The 27,011-nt window shown below is 41.0% G+C and overlaps 1 protein-coding gene across 4 annotated transcripts in view; it reads left to right on the top strand.

The window, feature by feature from the left end:
- HSPBAP1 (HSPB1 associated protein 1) overlaps positions 1 to 27,011 on the top strand; it is an 83,414-nt gene that overhangs the window by 54,716 nt on the left and 1,687 nt on the right. For 2 of the 4 annotated variants that reach the window (XM_064290577.1, XM_064290763.1), the window contains 4 exons: positions 5,074 to 5,245; positions 7,857 to 7,940; positions 21,666 to 21,776; positions 21,896 to 22,372. In XM_064290577.1, the coding sequence (XP_064146647.1) occupies positions 5,074 to 5,245; positions 7,857 to 7,940; positions 21,666 to 21,776; positions 21,896 to 22,372 (844 nt within the window). The other 2 variants (XM_023551706.2, XM_003412823.4) reach the window with 2 other exon arrangements.

Below are 27,011 nucleotides of genomic sequence, written 5' to 3'. Positions count from 1 at the left end.
ACTTACATTCAGCGTAATTATGGATAGGTATTAGTTTAGTGCCATCATTTTGATGTACTTTTTGTGTGTTATTGACAGTTTCTTTGTTCCACTTAATTTTCTGTACTGAGTCGTTTTTATGTATTTTCTTTTGATCTTTTTCATTGTTGTTGATTTTGTATTTGCTGAGTCTTTATGTATTTCTTGTTTTTTATTTTGATGTGTAAGATTATTAGTTTCCTTTGTGGTTACCTTAATATTTACCCCTGTTTTTCTAAGTTTAAACAAATCTTTTATTTCTTTATATTGCCTTGACTTCCTTTCCATATGAAAGATCTATGACTGCATTTTTTAATCCATTTTTTTTGTTTTAATATTGTCATCTTTTACATGTTGATGTCTCTGTTTCCCTGTTTTCTGCATTTTAGCTTTGATTTATTTTTGTGATTCCCCTGTCTGGGTTGATATCTGGTTGCTCTGTCCTGCGTTCTCGTCTTGGGTGGTTATCTGATGTTGTTGATTTTCTAACTGGCAGATTCCTTTTAGTATTTCTTGTAATTTTGGTTTGGTTTTTGCAGATTCCCTAAACTTTTGTTTATCTGGAAATGTCCTAACTTTGCCATCATATTTGAGAGACAGTTTTGCTGGATATATAATTCTTGGCTGGCAATTTTTTTCCTTCAAGGATTTGTATATGTCATCCCACTCCCTTCTTGCCTACATGGTTTCTGCTCAGTAGTCCAAGCTTAGCCTTATTGACTATCCTTTGTAGATGACTTTTCATTTATCCCTAGCTGCTCTTAAAACTCTCTCTTTATCTTTGGTTTGGACAAGTTTGATTTTAATATGTCTTGGTGATTTTCTCTTGGGATCTACCTTGTATGGGATTCGGTGAGCGTCTTGGATAGCTATCAACTCATCTTTCATGATATCAGGGAAATTTTCTGCCAACAAATCTTCAACCGTTCTCTCTGTATTTTCTGTTATCCCCCTTGTTCTGGTACTCCAATCACTTGTAGATTACTCCTCTTGATAGAGTACCACATAATTCTTAGGGTTTCTTCTTTTTTTTTTTTGATTCTGTTATCTGACTTTTCCTCAGATAAGTTGGTGTCAAGATCTTTATCTTCAGTCTTACTAATTATGACTTCCATTTCCTCAGTTCTGCTCCTATGACTGTCTATTGAGTTGTTTAATTCAGAAATGTTATTGTTAATCTTCTGGATTTCTGTTTGCTATCTCTGTATAGATTCTTGCAGCCTGTTAAATTTGTCATTGTGCTCTTCTATAATCTTCTTAAGTCCTCGGTTGCTTTCTCTGCATGTTCCTTGGCTTGTTCTGAGTGTTGCCTGATATTCCCGATCTCTTGAAGAGTCCTATATATTAATCTTTTATATTCTTCCTGCAGTAATTCAAGAATTTTTCTTCCTCTGGAAGATTTCTTGATTCTTTGTTTTGGGAGCTTACTGAAGCTATCATTATCTGCCTCTTTATGTGATTTGATAATTGACTGTTGTCTCCAAGCCATCAGTAAGTTATTATATTTATTTTATGTTTACTGTGTCCTAGCTTCTTGTTTTGATATGCCCAAATAGGCTCCTCATGTGAGCTAGTTTGATTATTGGCACCTTTGAAGCTCTAATGTCCTGTCACCAGGTGGTTAGATCTGTTACTAGGTATATGGGCCCAGGAGTCTGCTTACTTTTCTTGTATGGATTCAGCTCAGGTGTCCAGGTAGTCGATCACCAAGTGTGTGGTGCAGTCTTTTACCTATAGTATTAGAAGAGCAGGGGTGATTGGAGTAGGTAGAGGTATGTGGCTGTAGTAGGAGGTCACATGCTGAGCAAAGCAGGGTGGTAACAGCTGCCCCTGAGTGTATGGGAGGAAAGCGTGTCTGTGTTTCCTAGAATGTGTAGGTGGGTAGGTTTTGCAGCCAGACTATGGGTATCCAATGCTCTTGGTGTAAGGACTGGGAGGCACCACTTATTCTTGGACCCCTGTCACAGGTGGCTAGGTGGTGTGAGTGGAGCCACCAGTCCCCAGGCCACTGATGTGGGTAGTGAGGACCCTGCTTAATGGGCAGAAGGGTGTCAAATGTCACTGTACCATATAGTGACATAGTGAAGTTAGGCTTCAGATATATATACCCCATTGTACTGTGCTGATGAGGGCCTGTGGTGTTAAAATGGACCCACACAGGTCTGTTCAGGGGTGAAAGGCATTCAAAATTTGTGGACCCCTTATGCTTGTGCCTTGGCAAAGGAGCTGTGCCTGCCCTGAGCTCTCTGCTTAGGGGAGCTGGGAGATTATTTTTTCCTTTTTGTTAATTTGTTCCCTCTCCGAGGCTGGGAAAATGGCTCAGGGCTCATGACAGGTCCTACTTCTGGCCCAGGGGAAGTGGCAATTGGCAGCCCCTGAAGCTGGCCTGGGACCTGACGCAGAGCAGAGAGGGAGCAGATAAATAGGAGAGAGGTTTTTCCCAAACCGGGTGTTTTTTGATCTGTGCAGTAGGATAGATGCAATTACTTATCTTTTGCCAATTGAGCACCGCTTGTCACTGGTTCTGGAGGGGAGGCTTGAGTAGGCTCTCCACCGCTTGGTCTCCCCTGATGTGGAAAAGCATCCTGAATACAACTGCTTGCCTCACTGTGCACACCAGGCGATCTGGCCTGCAGGGTGCCGGTTCCCGCCGGCTCAGGTCTGGCAACTCCTTGCTGCTTCTGAACTGTCTCTCCCTTCCCCTCCCTGCCACTCAGTCTGATTGCTCAACTTTTCCTTTGATGTTCAGAGCTCCTAGATTGTCGTATATAACTGATTCACTTATTTTTGGGGGGGGTCTTTGTTGTAAGAAGGACCACCAGAAGTTTCTGGCTACCCTGCCATCTTGGCCCCGCCTCCTGACTCAGTTTTAATTTTTATCATGCAAATCCTGAAAACTGCCTCCCAAACTAGTCTTAGGTACAGTGGAATGCAGCAATTTTATCCATAAAGCTTTGAGATGAGGCTAACAGCTTTTGAATATCACTGATTTTTAAGCCGATAGGCTATGTAAATTGATAGGCTGCCTTATAGTTCCAACGTGAATTTCTAAAAAGTAAAGTATTTCATCATTCCTATAAAACCTTCAAATTTCCAAGGCAAAACTTTAGTATATACATCTTAGTTTGAAAATAGAAACAAACTGCTTCCCATTTCTGAAAGGAAATGATGGCCCCAATATAAATGCAAGGGGTCTCTAGAGGGTTTTAGAATTCTCTCAGAACTAGGTTTCTTTCTCCCTCTTTGCTTCCCCGCGTGTGTATTTCTGGCTGTCCGTTTCTCTTTCTTTCTTTCTCACACCTCCCCCTCTCTATTGTTTAGGAAAGTGAGGCCGGGTCATCCAGCGGTGAAGCACTTGGTTGCTAACTAAAAGATTGGTGGTTCAAACCTACCAGCGGCTCTGCGGTAGACCTGGCACTGTACTCCCGTAAAGATTACACCTAACCAGAGGAACGAGATGGTGCCTGGCCACCACCACCAACCACTCTGACAGGGATTGCAGTAGAGGGCCCTGGACAAAGCAGGATAAAAATGTAGAACAAAATTCAAATTCGCACAAGACCAAAGTTACTGGTCTGACAGAAAGTGGAGAAACCTGCGAGACCATGGCCCCCAGATATTCTGCTAACTCAGAACTGAAGCCACTCCTGAAGTCCACCTTTCAGCCAAAGATTAGACAGACCTATAAAGCAAACAATAACACATGTGAGGAATGTGCTTCTTAGTTCAATCAAGTATATGAGACCAAGTGAGCAAAACCTGCCCACAAGGAAAGGCGAGAAGGCAGGAAGGGACAGGAAAACTGGAGGAGTAGTCATGGAGAGCCCAGAGTGGAAAGGAAAAGGGGGTGAGTGCTGACACATTGCAGGGATTACAACTAGTGTCACAAAACAATTTGTGTATAAAAATTTTGAATGAAAAACTAATTTGCGCTGTAAATTTGCACCTAAAACACAATAAAATTAAAAAAAAAGAAGATTATAGCCCAGAAAACCCTATGGGGCAGTTCTGCTCTGTCATATAGGGTCTCTGTGAGTCGGAATTCACTCAGTGGCACACAACAACATTGGCTTGAAGTAAGTAAAGATGTGTCTAGTGTTTTGTGAGTTGAGCTCTATCACCTCCCATTTGCAAAAAAAATTTCAAGTGCCTGGAACCTTTCAGTTTTCTCTCAAAAAAATCTCTATATTGTACTACTTATTAGTTGTGTGACATTATGTGAGCGTTTCTCTTCCTTAACAGATTAACTTCACAAATGTTTAACTTAAGGGATTTGTAACCCAGACAGGGAGAAGTCTGAAAACTACTTGGCTAACGGAAGTGTGGATGGGTGCTCTGGATGAGAATACAGATACTTGAAATGGTGAGGGCTATTCTGTGTAGCTCTAGAGTCAGGAATAGATCTGATTTACGAGGAGGCAGATTTTGATTTGAAATAAGAAAGAGCCATCTTGCAAATGAGATCCTGTCTCATGAGTGGTGATCATTGCACAACTCTGAATATACTAAAATACACTGAAATGTACACTTTAAAGTGTGGATTTTATGGTAGGTGAATTATATTTCATTAAAAAAAATGAACTGGCAGCTATGTGAGGCAAGTTGGTCAAGTCAAAATTCTTCAGGTTGGTAGTACATTCTTGAGTGTGAAGGAAGAAGCAGGGAAAGAGCCAGCAAGAAGGGAGGGATGGAAGTAAGACAGGCAGGGGAGACAGGGGAAGTAAGTAATCAAGGGAAAGTCTCTTTAAGAGGGAACTAAGAAAACCTTTCAAAGTGTTAATAATATATCAGACAGCAAGTGTTAACGTTTTAAAGGAAATTTCCCTTACTGGGGGTCATGAGATGTCCACTAGTTGCTACTCCACCTTGCACCAGGTATCTGCAATTGGGATTCTAGCATTGAATGAGAGGGGGACAGGTAACCACCGAGATTCCTCCCTATATTCCTACGTGAGTTGAATTAAAACGAGTAAAAAATGAATGCTTAGCTGCTGCCTTGTTAGGTGTTTTGTTTAAAATTCAGAGTACTAACTTATATCTTATTTTTTTAATTAGGAAAAGATGGCACCTCTTCCCTCCTGAAGATACTCCTTTCCTTTATCCAACAAGAATCCCTTATGAAGAATCTAGTGTGTTCAGTAAGATCAACGTTGTCAATCCTGATTTACAACGTTTTCCTCAGTTCCAGAAAGCTCGAAGACATATGGTCACACTGAACCCAGGACAGGTAATGGTGGTGTCTTTAAACATTGATGGCCTGTCAGTGGACACTACAGCTATAATATCTCAAATCCTTATGCCACATGCCCCCACCCCTACCCCAGTATAAATGGGAATGGTTTTCTTCGTGTCTGGTCTGCTCTTGGAAGGAAGCTTCTCCAGCTACAGGCTTCAGACCCGTATATCAGTTTCACAGGACATGGAAAGCAGATGGAAGGAGGGAACACAGCTCCCCCTGTTGGTAAAGGGGAGAATAAACTTTGGAGGAAAAACAAAGGCACTGACAAAACCATTTTTATTCAGATTAAGATAAAGTTTCAAGATGCTGGCACTTGAGCACCTCTGGAACTCTTAGTCCCAGTTAACATCTGTTCAACAAATAGGGAACCCAGACACACAGGTTGGAATACACGTGGGGAGTAGGCCAGTAGAGATAGAATGATCTGAGAATTGTTTGCTTTTAAGCGAGAATGGATTTTGTTTCGTAAATGACTTTCTCTGAAACATTTCCAAAGTTAATATATTTAGTGCTGTTACCCAGTAAGGAAAATTTCCTATAAAATGTTAACATTTGCTGTCTGGTATGTTATTAACAGTTTGAAGGTTTTCTTAGTTCCCTCTTAAAGAAACTTTATTCCCTTGATTACCCCTCTCCCCTGCCTGTCTTCTATCCCTCCCTTCTCTGCTTCTTCCTTCACACTCAAGTATGTACTACCATCTTGAACAATTTTGCCTTTACCAAGTTGCCTCACGTAGCTGCCGGTTCATTTTTTTAACTGAAATATAATTCACATACCATAAAATCCACCACTTTAAAGTACACATCACAGTGGATTTTAGTATATTCAGAGTTGTGCAACCATCACCACCATCTATTTCCAGGACATTTTATCACCCCCCAGAAAGAAGCCTGGTATCCATCAGCAGCCAGTCCCCATTTCTTTCCCCCAGCACCTGGCAGTTTGAATCTGCTTTCCGTCTCTATGGATTTGCCTGTTCTGGACATTTTATATAAATGGATTCATACACTATGTGGCCTTTTGTGACTTCTTAAGCATAATATTTCCACAGTTCATCCGTATTGTAGCTTGTATCAGTACTTGATTCCTTTTTATGTCTGAATAGTAGTCTATTGTATTGTGGTACAGTGAATTACTTAACACGGCCCTTCTAGCCATCGTCTTTGTAACTCCCCCCAAATGACTAGGTGGGACTATGCAAATGAGGTGCTTGTAGCCCACCAAGGGGATTGGATAGCTTGCTGATAATGCAGATAAGTTGCATGGCACCCTTGTAGAGGTGGAACCATGCAAATAAGGTGATAGAACCCTACCAAGGTATTGGTCAATTTTGCCATCTTGCTAGGCTTAAAATGAGCCATCTTAGAGGCGGAAAGGGGCTGGGCTTCACTACCATCAAGAAAGAAGAGCCAGGAGTGGAATGTGTTCTTTGGACTCAGAATCCCTGTGCTGAGAACCTCCTAGACCCAGGAGATAGAGACTGTAACACCAGAGATGGCACAAGACGGCGAGAAGCAGTGCCAAGCGTGGCAGAGAACCAGCAGCAGCAGAACCAGGATACTGGCAGGAGATGGCACAGTGGCCTTCACAGTTCATGGAGCAAGAAAGCTGAGCACCTTTGGGCAGGAGGCTTGCTGGCAGAGTGGGTGCCTCCAGGCACTTGGCAGAGCTAGACGTGCCAACCCAAGGAGTTAGAGAGCTGAGCACCTTCAGGCCGAGGTTACTGGTGAAGTAGTGTGCCTCTGGGCACTTATAAGTGGAACTAAAGAGCCCTGTGACACTTGCCCGAGCAGGGTAAAGGCCAGGCCAGTCCAAGAAACCCGAGGGGCTGAGGACCAGGAAGAGGCCTGCCTGTGGGCGTGGCTGAGAAGCTGTCCTGACCAAAGAACTGTATCCTGAGTCGTTCTTGATCCTGAATTGTAACTTGTTTCTTCCCTAATAAACCCTGTAATCGTGAGTGTTGTCTGTGAGTTCTGTGTGTCCATTGCAACAAGTTATCGAACGCAGCAGAGAAGTAGAGCGCTATGGGAAGGACAGCTGCTGTCAGAATTGGTAAAAAGGGTGGAGAGAGGAGGTGTGTCTGACCTCCGCTTCACAGGAATCAGCCATGGGCTGGTCTTGATTCTTCCCCCTTGGAAAATTAGGTGAAGAGGTCAGATGATGAAGCCGCCCCCACACGTTCGTACAGAATACTGCTCAGCCGTAAAGAAAAATGAAGTCCTACCACGTGCCACACTGTAACTGAAACTGGCAAACACTATGCTGAGTGAGATAAGTCAGTCACAAAAGGACAAATACTGTATGATGTCACTTATATGATGAGATAGGTATAGGTTGAAACCAAAGCTTTCTTAGTGGTTACCAGGAATGGGAGGGGACGGGTGTTATTACATAGGGGGCACTGAGTTTCTGTTGATGGTAGTGGAATAATTTGGAAAAGAATAGTAATAGTGATTGAACGTAAAGAATATAATCAATATCATTGAATAATACATGTAAAAATTGTTGAATTATCAAATGTTTTGTTGTATGTATTTTAACTGCCATTAAAAAAAAAAAGTCCTGTTCTTACGCTAACAATTTCTTGTTTGCTTTCAGGTTCTGTTTGTTCCCAGACACTGGTGGCATTACGTGGAATCCGTTGATCCTGTTACTGTCAGTATAAACTCATGGATTGAACTGGTACTTTTTTTTTTTTTTTAATATAATCCTTTTTAAGATACACAAATCCTCTTTATAAGACTTGGTAATTAATATTTTTTAACCAACACTCCAGTATTACTTTGTTTTGATGCCCTATAATTTATGTATTCTGTCCTGTGTTGGAGAGCCCTGGTGGCACACTGGTTAATAGCTCAGCTGCTGACAAAAGGTCAGTTCTACTCTGTCCTAAAGGGTCGCTATGAGTCAAAATCGACTCAGCAGCAACAGGTATCCTCCACTGGTGGACGTTTAGGTTGGAAATAGGACGCCTAGTGATGTGCCATCCCCTTTTAAGGGCACACAGTGTGTGCAGATGTTGGCACGTAGGGTTCTCTCCCTTGACCTGGATTGTTAGAATTGTATTGGGTTTGGATGAATCTGCTGTGTATATCCCACATTGCTAGTCCCATCCCATACCATCTGGGCTGGAGTGCCTGCTTCTTGGTTCAGGATCCTCATTACTAATTGGCAGAGTTCTCAATCTTTGCTTATACATTTGGTCAAAGCAGAGTCTTTCTAGTGCCAGGTTTTTATCATGTCATTTATGCCAGAGACCACTTTTCCTCCTATATGGTATGCTGCCTGCACTGCTTGATAATTAAAATGGTTGCATATTACTGCTGATATCTGGCTTTTAAACTTGAGACCACACTTGCATCTGTGCTCTCTTTAACCTAAGGCCTTGATTGCATCTGTGCTTTCCCTCACCCAAAGCCTTGAGATTAAGTAGCCATCTAGGTTACACAGATAAAAAAGACATAGGCCTCTAACTAAAATCTATCTGATTCCGAAGTCTATGTCCAGAAGATGATGAAGAGTCTAAAGAAGAAGTCACTGTTGTGGGTTGAATCGTGTCCCCAAAAAATATCTGTCAACTTGGCTAGGTCATGGTTCCCAGTATTATAAGATTGCCATTTTGGCATCTGATGTGATTTCCTTACATGTTGTAAATCCTGTCACTATGATGTTAATGAGGTGGACTAGTGGCTGTTGTATTGATGAGATCTACAAGATTAGATAGTGTCTTAAGCCAGTCTCTTTTGAGACATAAAAGAGAAAAGTGAGCAGAGAGACGGGGGACCTCATACCACCAAGAAAGCAATGCTGGGACCTGGGGTTCTTGTGCCAAGAAGCTCCTAGTCCCGGGGAAGATTGATGACAAAGACCTTCCTCCAGAGCTGACAAAGAAAAGCCTTCCCCTGGAGCTGATGCCCTGAATTTGGACTTCTAGCCTACTAGACTGTGAGAGAATAAACTTCTGTTTGTTAGAGCCATCTACCTATGGTATTTCTGTTATAGCAGCACTAGATGACTAAGACACAATTTTGTACTGGGAATGGGGTGCTGCTGTAACAGATACCTAAAATGTGGAAGCAGTTTTGAAACTGAATGGATAGAGGACTCAGAGGAAGTGAGGAAAATTGTTAAACACCAGAGACAGTGTAGATGGTGAGAAGCAGCAGCAGAGAACTGGCAGCAGAATCAGGAGACCAGTGCCAGGCAATGCTGGAGCTGACCCACGGAGTGAGAGAGCTAAGTGCCTTTGCGCCGGAGGCTTCCTGGTGGAGTGGGGTGCCCTCGCGCACTTATTGGTGGAGCAAGGCTCCTGACCCACGGAGCAAGAGAGTTGAGTGCCTTCTGGCTACAGTTTATTCATTGAGTGGAGTGCCTCCAGGCACTTATTGGTGTAACTACAGAGCTTTGGAACACTTGCCCCAGCAGGCAGATGCAGATGTGCGGCCCGAGGGCCAAGAAGCCAAGCAACCAGGAAGCAGAAGCTAAAGAGACAAGGAACGTGGAAAGTCAAGCTGCTTCAGCCTCAGAGGGTATGGCCACAACCTCTGGGGTTTCAAAGAGTGGAGCCATGGCCTCCGATGTTTCTAAGGCTGGAGTCACCACTCAGATAGACTAGGAGAATGGTACACCTAAAGCCAAGGGAACAGAGCCACCATTCCAGTAGGCCTGGAAGGCAGAGCTGAAGCCCAGAGCCGAGGGGCCTCCATTCAGAATCTGGAGAGCGTGGCCAATACCTAGAGTCTAGAGGGCAGGGCCATTGTGTAAATGGTCTCGGAGAACAGAGGATTATTTTCAAGTCTTGAAGGTGAACATAATATGTTCTGCTAACTTGTTTGGTGCCTCTTATGCCTTCTTTCCCTCCAGTTTTACCTGTTTGTAATGGAAATGTCTATTTTGCGCCATTGTTCTTTGGAAGCAGATAACTTATATTCTAGATTTCACAGATGAAGAAGAATTTTTGGATTTTGGACTTGGAGTTGATTTAAGACTTTTGCTATGATATGATGGAGTGAATATGTTTTACATGTGGTGAGGATGGAATGTTATAGATTGAATTGTATCCCCCAAAAATGTCTGTCAACTTGGCTAGGTCATGATTCCCAGTATTGTCTGATTGTCTGCCATTTTGTCATCTGATGTGATTTCCCTATGTGTGGCAAATCCTATCACTATGATGTTACTGAGATGGATTAGTGGCGGTTATACTAATGAGATGGGAGGAATACACAGAGTCATTATACCAAAAAGAATTAGTCTGTATTCAGCCATTTCAAGAGGTGGCATATGATCAGGAACCGATGGTACTGAAGGAAGAAGTCCAAGCTGCTCTGAAGGCACTGGCAAAAAACAAGGCTCCAGGAATTGATGGACTATCAACTGAGATGTTTCAACAAACAGATGCAGCACTGGAGGTGCTCACTCGTCTATGCCAAGAAATATGGAGGACAGCTTCCTGGCCAACTGACTGGAAGAGATCCGTATTTATGCCTATTCCCAAAAAAGGTGATCCAACCGAAAGTGGTAATTATAGAACAATATCATTAATATCTCACGCAAGCAAAATTTTGCTGAAGATCATTCAAAAATGGCTGCAGCAGTATATTGACAGGGAACTGCCAGAAATTCAGGCCGGTTTCAGAAGAGGACGTGGAACCAGGAATATCATTGCTTGATGTCAGATGGATCCTGGCTGAAAGCAGAGAATACCAGAAGGATGTTTACCTGTGTTTTGTTGACTATGCAAAGGCATTCGACTGTGTGGATCATAACAAACTATGGATAATATTGCGAATAATGGGAATTCCAGAACACTTAATTGTGCTTATGAGGAACCTTTACATAGATCAAGAGGCAGTTGTTCGGACAGAACAAGGGGATACTGCATGGTTTAAAGTCAGGAAAGGTGAGCATCAGGGTTGTATTCTTTCACCATACCTATTTAATCTGTATGCTGAACAAATAATCTGAGAAGCTGGACTATATGAAGAAGAACGGGGCATCAGGATTGGAGGAAGACTCATTAACAACCTGCATTATGCAGATGACACAACCTTGCTTGCTGAAAGTGAAGAAGACTTGAAGCACTTACTAATGAAGATCAAAGACCACAGCCTTCAGTATGGATTACACCTCAACATAAAGAAAACAAAAACCCTCACAACTGGGCCAATGAGCAACATCATGATAAACGGAGAAAAGATTGAGGTTGTCAAGGATTTCATTTTACTCGGATCCACAATCAACAGCCATGGAAGCAGCAGTCAAGAAATCAAAAGACACATTGCATTGAGCAAATCTGCTGCAAAGGACCTCTTCAAAGTGTTGAAGAACAAAGATGTCACCCTGAAGACTAAGGTGCATCTGACCCAAGCCATGGTATTTTCAATCACATCATATGCATGTGAAAGCTAGACAATGAATAAGGAAGACCAAAGAAGAGTTGATGCCTTTGAATTGTGGTGTTGGTGAAGAACATTGAATATACCATGGACTGCCAAAAGAATGAACAAATCTGTCTTGGAAGAAGTGCGGCCAGAATGCTCCTTAGAGGCAAGGATGGCGAGACTGTGTCTTACAAATTTTGGACATGTTGTCAGGAGGGATCAGTCCCTGGAGAAGGATATTATGCTTGGCAAAGTAAAGAGTCAGCGGAAAAGAGGAAGACCCTCAACGAGGTGGATTGACACAGTGACTGCAACAATGAGCTCAAGCATAACAATGATTGTAAGGGTGGCGCAGGACCGGGCAGTGTTTCGTTCTGTTGTGCCTAGGGTCGCTATGAGTCAGAACCAACTCGATGGCACCTAACAACAACAACAACATACTAATGAGATCTACAAGATTAGATAGCGAGATATACAAGAGAGAAGCGAGCAGAGAGACAGGGGGACCTCATACTACCAAGAAGGCATCCCCGGGAGCAGAGCATGTCCTTTGGACCCAGGATTCTTGTGCACAGAAGCTCCTAGTCCAGGGGAAGATTGATGACAGAGACCTTCCTTCAGAGCCGACAGAGAAAACCTTCCCCTGGAGCTGATGCCCTGAATTTGGACTTCCAGCCGTCTAGACTGTGAAAGAATAAACTTCTCTTTGTTAAAGCCATCAACCTTTGGTATTTTTGTCATAGCAGCAATAGATGACTAAGACAATCATGTGAAAAATATAGCTAAAGAAACTATAGGTTTTTAGCCTGGAAGAAGAAAAGATAAGGGGACATATGAATCCTCCCCTCAGTCAAGGTTTTCCTATCCTTTGGTAATGAGAAGGACTTTGGAATGGGTGGAGCCTAAGGAATGTTGTAAAAGGAGGCTGTATTATGTGGGCTTAGAGAACAGCTGTAGTACTTGGGGCTTAGGTGAAAGGTACGGCAAGAGAGCAATGACTCCAGTTGGAAATTCTGCTTGTAGTTTGCTGAACCGGAGTAGGAGCAGATGTCAAGGTAGAGTCCACGCAGTCCACGTCTACACCCAGTGCCCAAGTCACACCTACAATAGCCCTGACAGATACTTGGTCTCCAAGGTAGCTCATTCTGTTGTTAAACAATGCGTCACCTCTCTCCTTCTAAACCTACCCATTATTTCTCAAACTGTCCCAATTTGTTTCTTTTTTAAATATTTGAAGATAGGTGGCATATATTCCCTTAATGTTTTCTTCTTCCAGAGTCAAAACCTATGGTTGTTTTAGCTATATTTTTTACATGACCTTCTTTTTCAGACTGTCCATCCTTCTTGTCATAGACTTTGGAATCAGACAGATTGTAGTTACCGGTCTATGCCTTCATTAACAGTGTAAACTAGATGGTTACTTAATCTCATCAAGCCTCAGTTTCCTCACCTGTGAAGTAGGGATTATAATTGCACCCTACCTGAGCAGAGTGGTTGTGAGGCTTAAATTAGGCAATACATGCAAAGCATCTAATGTAATGCCTAGCATATGGGAAATGTTTGAAAAATAGAAATTGCTATGAGTAGGAGGAGGGGGAAGAAGAGCTATTATGTCAAGAGTAACTCTCTTAAAGTACAGGACTTAAAATTAAACACCTAATTTGGTAGAATGTAAGATCTCTACTTCACGTGACTTAGATCCTAAACTTCTTCAGTGCTGCCTATGATATTGCATTGCTTTTTTATAATTTTAACTCACTTTGAGCTCATATTCAACTCTAAAATATCCATTTTTTTTCACACAAACATTTGCCAAGTCGGTTTGCCCCTCCATCCCATATCTGTAATGTTGATTCTTTAAACCTAAATGCAGTACTTCACTGTCATCCCTGTTCATTTTCCTCTTGTTAGTTTTTTCTTAGCATTCCAGCTTGTCAAGATAATTTTGAATTTAGATCTCTTCCATGCTTTCAGGGAAACTCCTTCAACCTGGCCTGTGCCCTCTTTATATATAGCTATGAATTGGTCTTTGAGTGTTTCCTTGCATTCTGGCACAAGAAATATCCCAGAATCACCTTGTACTTTTCCTGCCCCAGACGTTGAAGTCAGTAATTTCTCTAGGCAACCATTGTTCCTTTTAGTGGGAAATGGTATTTAGAAACCAAGATCTGGGCTCTAAGGGTGCCCATTGCTGCTGGGGTGTCAGGACACAACTAGAATGTAATAGAGAGAGATAGACAGATAGAGAGAGAGAGATAATAGACATTGGAAATTTATTCTCTCACAGTCTAGGAGGCTAGAAGTCTGAATTCAGGGTGTCAGCTCCAGGGAAAGGCTTTCTCTATGTCAGCTCTGAGGGAAGTTCCTTGTCATCAGTCTTCCCCTGGTCTAGGATCTTCTCAGCACAGGGACCCTGGGTTCAAATGATGCACTCCACTCCTGGCTCTTCTTGCTTGGTGGTAATGACTTTCCTGTATGCTCACTTCTCCCTTTTATGCCTCAAAAGAGATTGACTCAAGATACAACCTGATCCTGTAGATTGTGTCCTGCCTTATTAACATAACTGACTCTTATCCTGCCTCATTAACATCATTAAAAAAAAACCCATTGCCGTCCAGATTCTGGCACATAGTGACCCTGTATGAAAGAGTAGAACTGCCCGTAGGGTTTCTGAGGAGCAGCTGGTGGATATGAACCGCTGACCTTTTGGTTAGCAGCCAAACATTTAACTGTGGCACCACAGGGCCCTGTTAACATCATAGAGGTTAGGATTTACAACACAGGATAATTCCATCAGATCACAAAATGGAGGACAACCACACAATACTAGGAATCATGGCCTAGGCAAGTTAACACACATTTTTTGGAGGACACAATTCAGCCCATAACAGATATTTGATATATGTTGTACTAATACTACTACTAACTATAAAACTAGTGAGTGAACCAAGATAGTGGCTCCACCCTTTGAAATCTAGATGGCAGCCCCACCTTTTAAAACTCAGGAAGTGGTGGCCCTGTCCCTCATGCTCCTTCGGGCAGCCCTGCTGGCCTTTGAACTGCACCTGGACTCATCCTTTCCTCTTGTTGGGGGACAATAGATGCTTGTGGCCAAGTAGCTCCATTGGCCTGTTTTCTGCCTGTAAAATTCCAAGGATCAGAGAACTTTTCTTTATTTCATCTCATCTCTGTCCCTGTAAGCTGACAGGATTTCTACTGAGATGCTTGATTGGATTTATGAATCACATGTCTGTCTTCAAGTTCTAGTTTCTTTTTGCCTAACAGTCCAATTCTTAATCTGTCTCTTTCCTTTGCATTTTACTATAAGTAGCAAGGAAACACCACACGTTGCACTCTCAAGATTTCACTAAGAAATTTCCTCAGCTAATTATTCAGGTTCATCATTTACAAGTTCTACTTTCCACGAAACATTCAAACATAATTAAGAACAAGTTCTTTGCCACTTCATAGCGAGGATATCTTTTCTCGAGTGTTCAATAGCATGCTTACAATTTCCTTTAAAAGCCTCACCAGAAGCACGTTTAACATTCTCATTTCTAGCAACATTCTGTTCATGATATTAGAAGTTTTCCCCATAGCTCTCAATTCTTTCTGAGCCTTCATCAGAGCTGCCCTTAATGTCCATAATTCTACCAACAGTCTCTTCAACCAATCTAGGCTCTTTCTATCAAACTCTTCAAATTCTTTCAGCCTCTAGCGATCACCCAATTCCAAAGCTCCTTCCACATTCTTAGATATTTGTTACAGCAGCACCTCGCTTCTCAGTACCAAATTGTCTTAAACAAAAACAACACAGTGCCATTGAAATTGTCTTAGGGTTCTCTAAAGAAACAGAACCAGTATATGTATATATTTATGTATATTTTTATGTATATGTATATACACATACACCCATACAGGGAGAAATTGACTGATTTGAAGGAATTGGCTCACACAGTTGTGGGGGCTGACAAGTATAAAATTTGTAGGTCAGGTGATAGCTGGGGATTCCTGCAGTCTTGTGTTCTAAAATCTGTAGGTCAGGCAATGGAGAAGAGCAGAGAAGTTCTGGTAAAATGTCTATCTATGGTCTAGAGGCACAATACTCTCTAGAGGCACAATACTCTCTAGGGAAACCTCCCTTTTTACTCTTTAGATGTTCAGCTGATTGGATGAGGCCCACCCACATTATGGAGGATAATTTGCTTTAAGGCCAACTGATTTAATCCCACGTAAATACTTAATAACAGCATTTAGACTCGTCTTTGACTAAACAACTGGACACCACAGCCTAGCTAATTTGACACAGAAAATTAAGCATCATTCATCTATACATAAGTATGTGTATATATATATGTGTGTGTGTGTGTGTGTGTATGCATGTATGAAACAAACAAACAAACAAAAATCCAAGACTATTACCACTGAGTTGATTCTGACTCATAGCAACCCTACAGGACAGACTAGAACTGCCCCATAGGGTTTCCAAGGAGTGGCTGGTAGATTCAAACTGCCAGCTTTTTGGTTAGCAGCCAGGCTCTTAACCACTGTACCACCAGGGCTCCATCCATGTACATAAAAGTATCCCTCAATTCCATTTTATTAAGTATTTTTTGTTTTTAAATCAGGAATAAGTGTTAAATTTTGTTGAATGCCTTTTCTGCATCTATGGAAGTGATCATATAATTTTCTCTTTAGTAAAATAAATTAATAGATTTTTTAATATTGATCCATCCTTAATTTCTGGAACAAAGCCTACTTGGCCATGATGTATTATTTTTATGTGCTATAGAAAACTGTTCGTATTTTATTTAGGACTTTTCTATCGACAATTACGAGATTGGCCTGTAGTTCTATTTCTCTGTGTACTCTTTATCAGTTTTAAGTAACAGCGTTTTCCCATTTTACAAAAATGTTTTGTAAGTCTCTTTTTCTACGCTCTGGAACAGTTTAGTTACTATCAGTCAGTGTATAGTATATCTTTCTCCTTCCTTTTACTTTTCACCCAGCAAGTAAGTTTCTTTTAGGCAGCATATATTTGTATCATGCTTATTTATCCAGCCTGACAATCTCTGCCCTTTTTTTCTTTTGGGGTCCTCAGTGATTTTTATTTACTTTTATGATTTATTAATTTTGTTGTGTTGTCATGAGTATACTCCACAAAACATACACCAGTTCAACAATTTCTGCTTGTACAACTCAGTGATGTTGATTATATTCTTTTAGAGGTGCAGCAATTCTCAGCCTCCTTTTCTGAGTTGTTCCTCCCCATCAACATAAACTCAGTGCCCCCTAAGATGCCTGTCTAATCTTTTAATTTGCTGTTGTCACTTTGATCCCATATAGACAGTCTCTGCCTTTTTAATTGGGATGTTTAGACAGTTAATATTTAGAGTAATTATTGATCTATTTGAGCTTAAAATCTATCATCTTGCTATTTTATTTCCAAAAATCCGATCTGCTTTTTGTTCATTTTTTGCTTTTTCACTGACTTCTTTTGGATTAACTGATTTTTTTGTTGTTGCTGTTTATGATTTTATCGTATCTCCACTATTGGCTTATTTGTCATCCTTTTTTTTTTTTAGTGGTTGCGCTATAATTTATATCTTTAGTTTGTAAAACTCTACCTTTAAATAATATTATACCACTTCCTATATAGTATAAGAAATTTATAAAATCATACTTCCATTTACCATTTCTTTTTTTCCCTTCAGCACTCCTCTGTGGGATACCTCCCCTTTTTAACATGCCTCCCTCTCCCTGGACAGTGCATGCAGTTAATGTGCTTGGCTGCTGACTGAAAGGTTTAAAGTTTGAGTCCACCCGGGGGTACCTCAGAAGAAAGTCCTGGCCATCTACTTTTGAAAAGTCAGCCATTGAAAATTTTATGGCGCACAGTTCCACTCTGACACGCATGGGGCCACCATGAGTCCAGGTCACCCTGACAGCAACTAGCAGCTGGTACTTGCTCTCCTAGGTAGTGTTTTCCTAAGGCCGCAGCCTCTGGACCTACACGTTTTTCAGGCTCTTTCCTCTCAGCTGTTCAGTGGGCACGCTCTGATTGACCAGGCCTCAGGCCTGCTTTCAGGATAGACATACCCGCTGAAGTTCTCCGGACAGAATACCTTTTGGTGCTTAATACCCAGACTCTGTAGAATGTATGTCTCTCTCATTTCTACACTTCTTGACAGATTTTTATATGAACCATTTACATGCACTTCCCCCAAACCAAATACATTTTTATAAAATTATCTATGGGAAAATTCTCAAAACACATTCTAAAAACAGTTGATAGTACGTCAGAATTACACATAGAAGTTTTGAAAAGCATAAGGAATGTCAACAAAGAGGGTGTGCCTCCCATCTGTTACTGGTGCTGAGAAAGGCCATATTACTGCATGTCTTATTATTAATGCATTATTGCATATGTATATTTTTTTTATACTATATGCTATTAAATGCTACACGTAGCAATATATGTGTTTACATGTTACTGCACATATTGCATGCAGTAATATGTAGTAAGCAAATGTTATTAACAACCATATTCATTATTTGGGGATCAGAAAGATTTTTACATCTGAATATTAAAGTTTGGTACTTACATGTAGGCATTTTACTGTGTTACAGTCACTCTTTAGGGAATCAGGGTTTGGGTTTGATGTATAATACATTGTAATTTTCCCATTTAAACTACTAGGAAATAGACTCCTGGTTAGCATTTTCATATAAAATATCTGATTTTTAGAAACAATTACTGATGTTAAATGGGAGATGCCAGTGTTTCCCCACCTAAGAAGGGTCTTTCTTCTTCTGGAGTGAGTTCTAGTCAGTGTGACCACTTGGATGCTGCCTCCCTTCTTCCACAGTCTCCAGCAGACACTTGCCTTCAGTGCGGGCTCTGGAGCCAGCTTTGCTAGTCTTTAGTATTTAATTTCTTGCTTACATTTAATTAGAGTTTATTGTACCTTCTTTCTCCTAGCTACTCTGTAGGCACGGGCTCAGGGTGCGTTGGTGTTCTTTCCTTGTTGACCGCCCTGGTTTTTAGGAGGATGTGTGGAGAGATTTGAATTTATATGGCCTTAGAACCTTGGAAGCCTTCACCATGGTCTTTTTAAAAGCTGGTTATATGTCATCTGTTAAGTTGTATCTCTAGATTTTTTCATAGGATGGTGTCATTAAGTATAAACAGGTTCCTAGGTGGTGTGTACAAGTTCAGTAGGTAAAGACTGTATGCTGATTTAAAGCGGACTCCACTTTAAAGCTAGCACTCCAGTTTCTTCTTTAACTTCTTTCTGTACATGTCACAGTTTGAAGACCATTCATTCTTACTTGAAAAACTAGAATGCAAAATAGAAGTTGAGTAATTGTATCTTCCTCCGCCAAGTGGTAGTAATTCTTCAACCTCCTCCTTGTTGCCAAGTTTAGCTTCAGAGGCCCATGGGTCTTAAAGTCCATTTCATACAACTCAAGCCAACTCCAGGCCCTGGTCCTCCTGTCGTGAGTCCCACAGATGTGGAGAAGAGTGGAGATTCTAGTTGTGTTCAGGTGATGCAATATCCATCCCTTCTCAGCTTCTCTGATAAGGAAGTGCAGAGTCTGTCTGTCCTCATATGTTCTGAGCAATAAAGGATATTGTCAGTCCTTGTCTGTGGTGCCCTTATCACCCTTTCTGCCCCCTTATTCGTTAAGTATGGAAATGTGTTTGTTTTATCCCTGTGTTTTTTCAAACTTTCTTGGTGAATGTTTTTGTTAATTATTAAAGCCTTTCCTCTCTCATAGTTTTTCCTTTGTTATGTCATTTATCACACTTATACATGTAAAAGAATACATACGTGACATGTTGGTACGATATAAAAGGATAATGATATAACAAATGCCAGGAACCCATCACCTAACCCAAAAACTGAAATGTTACCAGTCACTGGCATCTATGTTGTGCCCTTCCGCATGTCCTGTCTACTCCCTTCACTATTCTCATTCTCTTGCTTAAGAAAAAAAAGGAGTTCCATCACATACTTCTATCTCTGCGTATATCGCTTTGTTGTGCTTGATTTTGAGCTTTATACAAGTGAAATCATAGTTAATGTAGTCTTCTAGATTTGCTTTTTTTTTAATAACAGTCTTAACTACCGTTTGCCATCAAATTGAGCCCAACAGCTTTGTCGAGATATAAGTCTGTGTTGATTTGCCAATTCTAGACATTTCATACAGATGGCATCAGGCAGTATGTGGTCTTTTGTGACTTCTTTCGTTTAGCATAATGCCTTTGGGGTTCACCCATGTGTCAGTACTTCATTTCTTTTTATCATTGAATCGTATTTCACTGTATGCTATACCATGTTTTGTATAGCCATTCATCAGCTGATGGGCATTTGGATTGTTTTCTATTTTTTGGCTATTATGAATACTCCTGTGACCATTTGTATACAAGTTTTTGTGTGAATGTATGTTTTCAGCTCTCTTGGGTATATACCTAGGAATGAGGTTGCTGGACCATATCATAACTGTTTAGTCTTTTGAAGAACTGCCAGGCTGTTTTTCAAACCAACTGCACCATTTTACTCATCTTCACAAGCACTTGTTCTTATGTGTCTTTTTGATTATAGCCGTTCTGTTTTGTAGTGGGCGTGAAGTGGTGTCTCACCATGGGGATTTGCTTTTTTAAATGTAATATTTTGTTTCTAAGATTCGTCTGTGTTGTCACATGTAGCTGTTGTTCCTTCATCGTGGTATAATATTCTCTCATATTAATGTACAACAATTTTTTGTCCATTGTTCTACTGATGGATAATTGTGTTACTTCTATTTTTCTGCTATTATGAACAGAATGTTCTTGTACAAGTCTCTTACTACACATGTGCCAGCGTTTTTCTAGGGAATATGCGTGTGTGTGTATGTGTGTATGCATGTGAAGGGAATTGTTGGTCTGTAGGGTATATAATATTTAACCTTACAAGATAATGCCAACATTTTTTCCAAATGGCTGTATCAATTTGCATTCCTACCATCGGTGTATAAAACTTTTGCCTATAAATGCACATTTCTGTACTACTTGGTATTATCAGACCTCCTAACTTTTGCCAGTTTCTTGGGTTTCCCAATCTGCATTTCTCTGGTTATTAGTGAGGTTAAGTGTATTTTCAGATGTTTATTGTTTATAGGATTGGTCCTTTTTGAAATGCTCGTTCGTGTCTTTTGCCTCTTTTTTTAAGTTGGGTTGTTTGTCTTACTGATGTGCATAGGTTCTTTATATATCCTGGATATTAATCCCTTACCAGTCATACGTTGCAGACAGCAAGTTTTCCCCCCTCCCTTATGGTGTCTTTTGATGAACAGAAGCTGCTATGTTAATGTAATTTATCATTAATGCTGTGGTTTGTACTTACTGTGTCTTAAAAAAACCATGTTAAGACGGTTAGTCATCTCATTCCTTTAACCAAGTATATTCATGATAATTTTTCTCCCAGCTTTCAAACAGTTTGCTTATTAAACTCTGTAAGGATTATTCCGCTGTATGTAGTTTTTTTGTTTTTTTTTTTAACTTCAATCCCATGTGAAAAAAAATGGAAAAAGCATCATAAGATGGTTCATAGGTCTAAGTCTTATAGCAGGATATATACTAGATGGCAGGTGATAGTGAATACATAAAAATTGTGTTTCTTCCAATGGCATATTCATTCCTTCTGTAATAAAGCTTATGTTAATGAAAGAATAGAACACACAATTAAGGGAGATTCTACTCTCTGTTTTTGGTCCCTGGCCTTTGGTGGTAGAGATGGTTTGCTCTAGGCTACTAACCAAAAAGCTGGCTATTCAAATGCACCCAGCGGCACCATGGAAGAAAGGCTTGACAGTCTACTTCCACAAGATTATGGCTGAGAAAACCTTGTGGAGTGCAGTTCTACTCTGAAGCACGTGGGGTCACCATGAGTCTGAATCGACTCAACAGCAACAAGTTCGTTTTTGTTTTAAGCCATGAGACACAGAGACAAATGATAAAAACGTTTTTGTCTCTACTCAGGAAGAGGACCACCAAGCCCGGGTAGAAGAGGCGATCACCCGTATTCTTGTATGCGCCCTGAAAACCGCAGAGAATCCAGACAATACCAAAGCGTGGTTAAACCCAACTGAGGTAGGCCGCTTCGTCGTGGCAGTTAGTTTTCTGTGATAAATCAACCCTGACTAAAACATTTGTTCTCCAGTTTAACTAAATACATATGACCATTCTAAAGGGTTTTTCTGTTTCCTTAGGTTGAGGAAATATCCCACGAAGTCAATTGTCACTACTTAAATGGAGCTGTTTTGGCCCTTTTTGATCATTACAGAACATCTAAGGAAGTTGAAATTCAAGCTTTCGGAGCAAATGGAGAGCACACAGAAAAGGAAAAATTAAATGTGCACGACCACATGGAGGTGGAACAACCACATAGCCAGAACTTAACCACAGGAATCATAAAACAGGAGTCAGCAAGTCCCTTTGGCCCTGATCTGGTTCCTGTAATGCCAAGTTCCGAAGAACCATCCACAGAAAGGGGAAGCATTTTTGAAAGTGATGGCAACACTTTGGATGGCGAACACTTTGGAAAATTACATTGTACAAAGAGGCAACGAATGATGTATAAAAGCAAGGACGCAGCTGTGGAACAAATTGCTTCAAATAGTACTGAGGCCCCTTCTCAAACATTTATTTCTACAGATGACTTGCTGGACTGTTTGGTGAATCCACAGGTAACTAGGATAGTGGCTCAACTTTTGATACAAGGAAGAACTTTATGATTCTAATAGAAGATGAGTTTTTAATTAGTATTTTTAAAATATTTTTTAATAGTGTGATTTTTAAATAAGAGGGAGCAGCAAAAGGTCAATCTGTACTTGCTTGTGAATGTGCTGGTTGTTACCAAAGTAAATCTCAGAGTCTCTTGCCACCTTCTTTCATTCACATTGCTCTCTGGCCACACTGGCCCCTTGTCATTTGTAGGACTTCTTTCCTCAGTGCCTTTGTTCATAGTTTCCTCCTCCAATCCCATTCTTCCAGTCAGTCTCAAATGTAGGCCCGTGTCTCCATCAGCCTAAACCAGGGCTCAGCAAACTGTGGCCCACAGGCTAGCCTAATGTCTGTCTTTGTAAATAAAACTTTATTGAGACAATGCCACACCCGTTTGTTTATATAATGTCTTTGACTGCTTTAGGGTTACAATAGCAGGGTTGAGTAGTGACAGGCTGTATGGCCTGCAATGCAGAAAATATTTGCTATTCACAAAAAAAGTTGGCCAACCCCTGGCCTGACGGATCCATGAGCTGAATTCTATCCTTTATCCAACGTGATCTCACTTCTGATACCTGTACCATTCTCACTGGTAAATCCCTGTCCTCCAGAGCAGGACACCAAGCAGGAGAAAAGTAGGTGGTCAAATATGAGCCCCCCTTATGGAAGGAACTGAACATCTAGGAACACCAATCCTGGGAATAAAAAGAATGGGATGCTACTGACTCCTGAAACAGTGACGAAAAGCTTAGGTAGGTGAAATTGATCCCTTCTCATTTAACATTTGCAAGAAGACCTGGGGAGAACTATTACCATTATTGTCTTAAGTATGAATTTGGAAATAGAGACATACTGATCTCTGAGTAACCAAGCATGAAACAAACACACAGTACAAAAGATATGCAGTGTGACCTCTTGAGACTACTTGACTACTGGTCCCACTCTATTGTCTTCAGACTGACAGTATCAGTAAATTAAAAAAAAAAAAGCCTTCCTAAAAGAGGGAAGGTGGTGTTGTATGAACATACTGAGGAAGAAGGGTCTTAGAAGAACCCTTCTGTAGCACTTATCACCATCTGACCACTACTTATTGACCTATTTACTTGACTATTGTCTATCTTACTCAACTGGTATGTAACTCCATGAAGGTAGAGAGACTTCATTGTTGTATTTGAAAATCCTCAGTTGGTGCCCAGCACATAATAGATGTTCATCAGATATTTGACTGAATGGATACTTGGAAGGAGACCTCACTGGCAATGCTCCATCAACTATATCAGGGCAGAGCATGTTGGGGCTAAGGGTAAGATGTCCATTACTCAAATAAGGTACATTCTTATTGTAGGCATAGGCGTGTCTTTTTCTTCAGGTGTTTTAGTTTTGATATTTGTTCCTCCTTCAGCCAGTGCTATTCAAACTGCAGGTTGTTGCCCGTTAGTGAATCACAAAATCAATTTAGTGAGTGAGACAAGCAGTTTTTATAAAATGTAATAGATTGTTTCAGTGAATTACAGTAGTAAGTAAAGGTATTATTTTGTGTAACTTTCCAGGAAAAGTAGTATTTCAGGGTAAGTCTGTTTCATAAAAATTTTCGGTTGTATATGTGTGCATGTACTGGGCTTGGTATAAAATGTATTTCTTAGTGTGGACTGTTGTCAGAAATGTTGGAAAGCTACTGTCCTGAGAGAAAGCATTTAATTCAGGTTGAGGTAAGTCTTTGACACACAGTTACCTGAGAAGAGAGTTAAGATGTTAGTGTGAATGGATTCCTAAGTGTAAATTGTGATGGGAGTTAATTTCCTGATTTTATGTCATTGTTGGGTGTTGGTGGCAGCAACCCCATGTAACAGAGTAGAACTGCCCCCTGGGGTTTTTTGGCTATAATCTTTACAGAGCAGATCTCCAAGTCTTCCTCCCACAGAGACACTGGCTGGGTTCAAATCACCAGCCTTTCCGTTAGCAGCTGAGTGCTTAACCATTTCACTACCAAGATCCTCCCTGATTTTATAGAAATTATGAAACAGCAAGAGATCCCAGCTACCTGCAAAGAGGGATTGTGAAAGTGAGAAAAGATAGTAAAGGGGGAATGCTGTCAACCATCAGGATCTCTGGGTCCAGTTTCATCCTGCATTTTACAGGTGAGCATACCTGAGTGAGGGAAGTCAGTTATTAAATACTTTGACCCTCCAGTGGCCAAAAGGGGTTAAAGAATACAAGCTCAGCCTTACACCCGACCTCACAGTATGAAGGTATCAGCAGGACTACCTTATCCATTAGGCACAGCAGTAGGCAGGGTAGGCTACGGCTGTGATGCCTTCAGGGGCCTATAAAAATGCTTTAGTTTCTTTGAAAATCAGGGGAAAAAAAAAAAATATATATATATATATATATATATAATCCAGCTTCAGCTAACATCAGTACAGCTGTAAAATATTTTTGTTACCGTGGTACAAATATAACATTTCACCATTCAACATTTTTTACTTGTACAGTTCAGTAACCTTACGTTCATCATGTTGAACAACTGTCATCAGTCTCTATTTCCAAATTTTCCTATCACCTTAACAGAAAGAAAACCCTGGTGGCGTAGTGGTTATTTCGGTTTTTTTTTTTTTCTTAGCAGAAACTCAGTTTCCCCCAGGCAGTGCCCTCCCTGCTCTTTTCCTCGCCTTCCTGCACCTGTAACCACTAGTGAACTTTGGTCTTTATACATTTGCCAGTTCTGGATGTAAGTGGGATCATACAGCAGCTGTCATTTTGTGGCTGATTCCACTTAGCGTGTTTTCAAATGTTTTTAGTTTCTTTAAAGTAAGAAAAAAAATAGAATATAATCTAGTCTCAGCATTCGTCTTTATAACAGCATAGTTGTAAAATATAATTTATATATATATATATAAATATATATAGTTGTTGGCATAGTCAACCTTGCCCTGAATTAACCAAACCACTGGAGAACAAAGGCAAATTTGAGAGCAGGTCTCTTTTTTTTTTAATTCAATTTCTTACGTTTATTGTCAATGCTGAGTTAGGATGCCAATGGCCAGGAAGCCACTCTCAAGCAAAAGGGGTCCTTGCCAATCCACTTAAACAGCAACAAGAGAAATTTCAACCTGTCTTTGTTAACGGAACAGCCGCAGTGGTTCCCTCAACCACTTTCACCTGATAGGCCCCCAGTGGTCAGGGAAGAGCACCTTTATCCTCCAAGCGACCCTAGCATCAGAGAGTATCATTTGTCCTGGCTCCACGTGAGGATCATCTCTGGCCCCTTACAGAGCTTTGGGGGAAGAGACTGCAGTGGAAGCCAAAGCCAGAAGGAGGACAAGGAAACAGGAGGTAATTTGAGGGTTGTCTGATGTTCCTGAATCAGTAACATTAACAGGACACCTGCTTCGGTGGCACGAGCAAAGGGTTTGATGTCACAGGGACCAAGGTTCTGTTGATTTGAGGGCTACTACCTAGGTTACGTTAGGCAAGGGAGCATCTTCTTTTTTCTTTTTATTTTATTATACTTTAGATGAAGGTTCACAGAACAAACTAGCTTCTCAGTAAACAATTAGTGCATGTATTGTTTTGTGACATTGGTTGCCAACCCCATGACATGTCGACACTGTCCCCTTCTTGACCTTGGGTTCCGTATTACCAGCTTTCCTGACCCCTCTTGCCTTCTCATCCTTGCTCCTGGGCTGGTGTGCCCATTTAGTCTTGTTTTGTTTTATGGGCCTGTCTGATCAGGAGTGACTTCATTACTGAACTCAAAGGGTGTCTGGGGGCCATACTTTTGGGGTTTCTCCAGTCTTTTTCAGGCGAGTTAGAATTTCATCCTACATTCTTCTCTAGCTCTGTCTGGGACCCTCGGTGGTGGTCCCTGTCGGAGCAGTCAGTGGTGGTAGCCAGGCACCATCTAGTTGTGCTGGACTCAGTCTGGTGGAGGTTGTGGTAGTTTGTAGTCCATTAGTCTGACTGATCTTTCCCTAGTGTCTCTGGTTTTCTTCATTCTCCCTTGCTCCAGATGGGGCGAAACCAGTGGAGTATTTTAGATGGCCACTCACAAGCTTTTAAGACCCCAGACACTACTCACCAAAGTAGAACGTAGAACATTTTCTTTATAAACTGTTATGCCAGTTGAGCTAGATGTTCCCTGAGACCATGGTCCCCACAGCCTTCAGCCCAGTAATTCGGTCCCTTGGGGAGTTTGGATGTGTCTATGGAGCTTCCATGACCAGGCAAGGGAGCTTTTTGACCACTCTGAACATCAGCTTCCTCAACTTTAAAATGGGGGTATAATTCTCACCTCAGAGGGTTGTTTGGGGGAATAAATAACATGTCAGAGCACCTGTGTGAATCTGTCTGCACTGCACATGCGACAGACTGTGCCTCCAACTTCAGGTAGACAAAAGGCTGCTAGGAATGCGACACGTACACCCACTGGCATTGTGTCATGGGTACAACATCCATTTGTGATCAAGCTGGACACACAAGACACTTAACACAGTGTAGAGAATGTGGAACTATTATTGTTTATAGAAAGCAAACAGTAAATAATAAAACAGATTCTTAAAGGGGAATGCCTACCCTTCTCCAAATTACCCATGTCTGTTCTTA

This window comes from Loxodonta africana, chromosome 1, assembly GCF_030014295.1.
Source record: "Loxodonta africana isolate mLoxAfr1 chromosome 1, mLoxAfr1.hap2, whole genome shotgun sequence".
Classification (NCBI taxonomy): domain Eukaryota; kingdom Metazoa; phylum Chordata; class Mammalia; order Proboscidea; family Elephantidae; genus Loxodonta; species Loxodonta africana.
The sequence above is the reverse complement of the archived record's forward strand: the minus strand, read 5'-3'. Positions and strand labels throughout refer to the sequence as shown.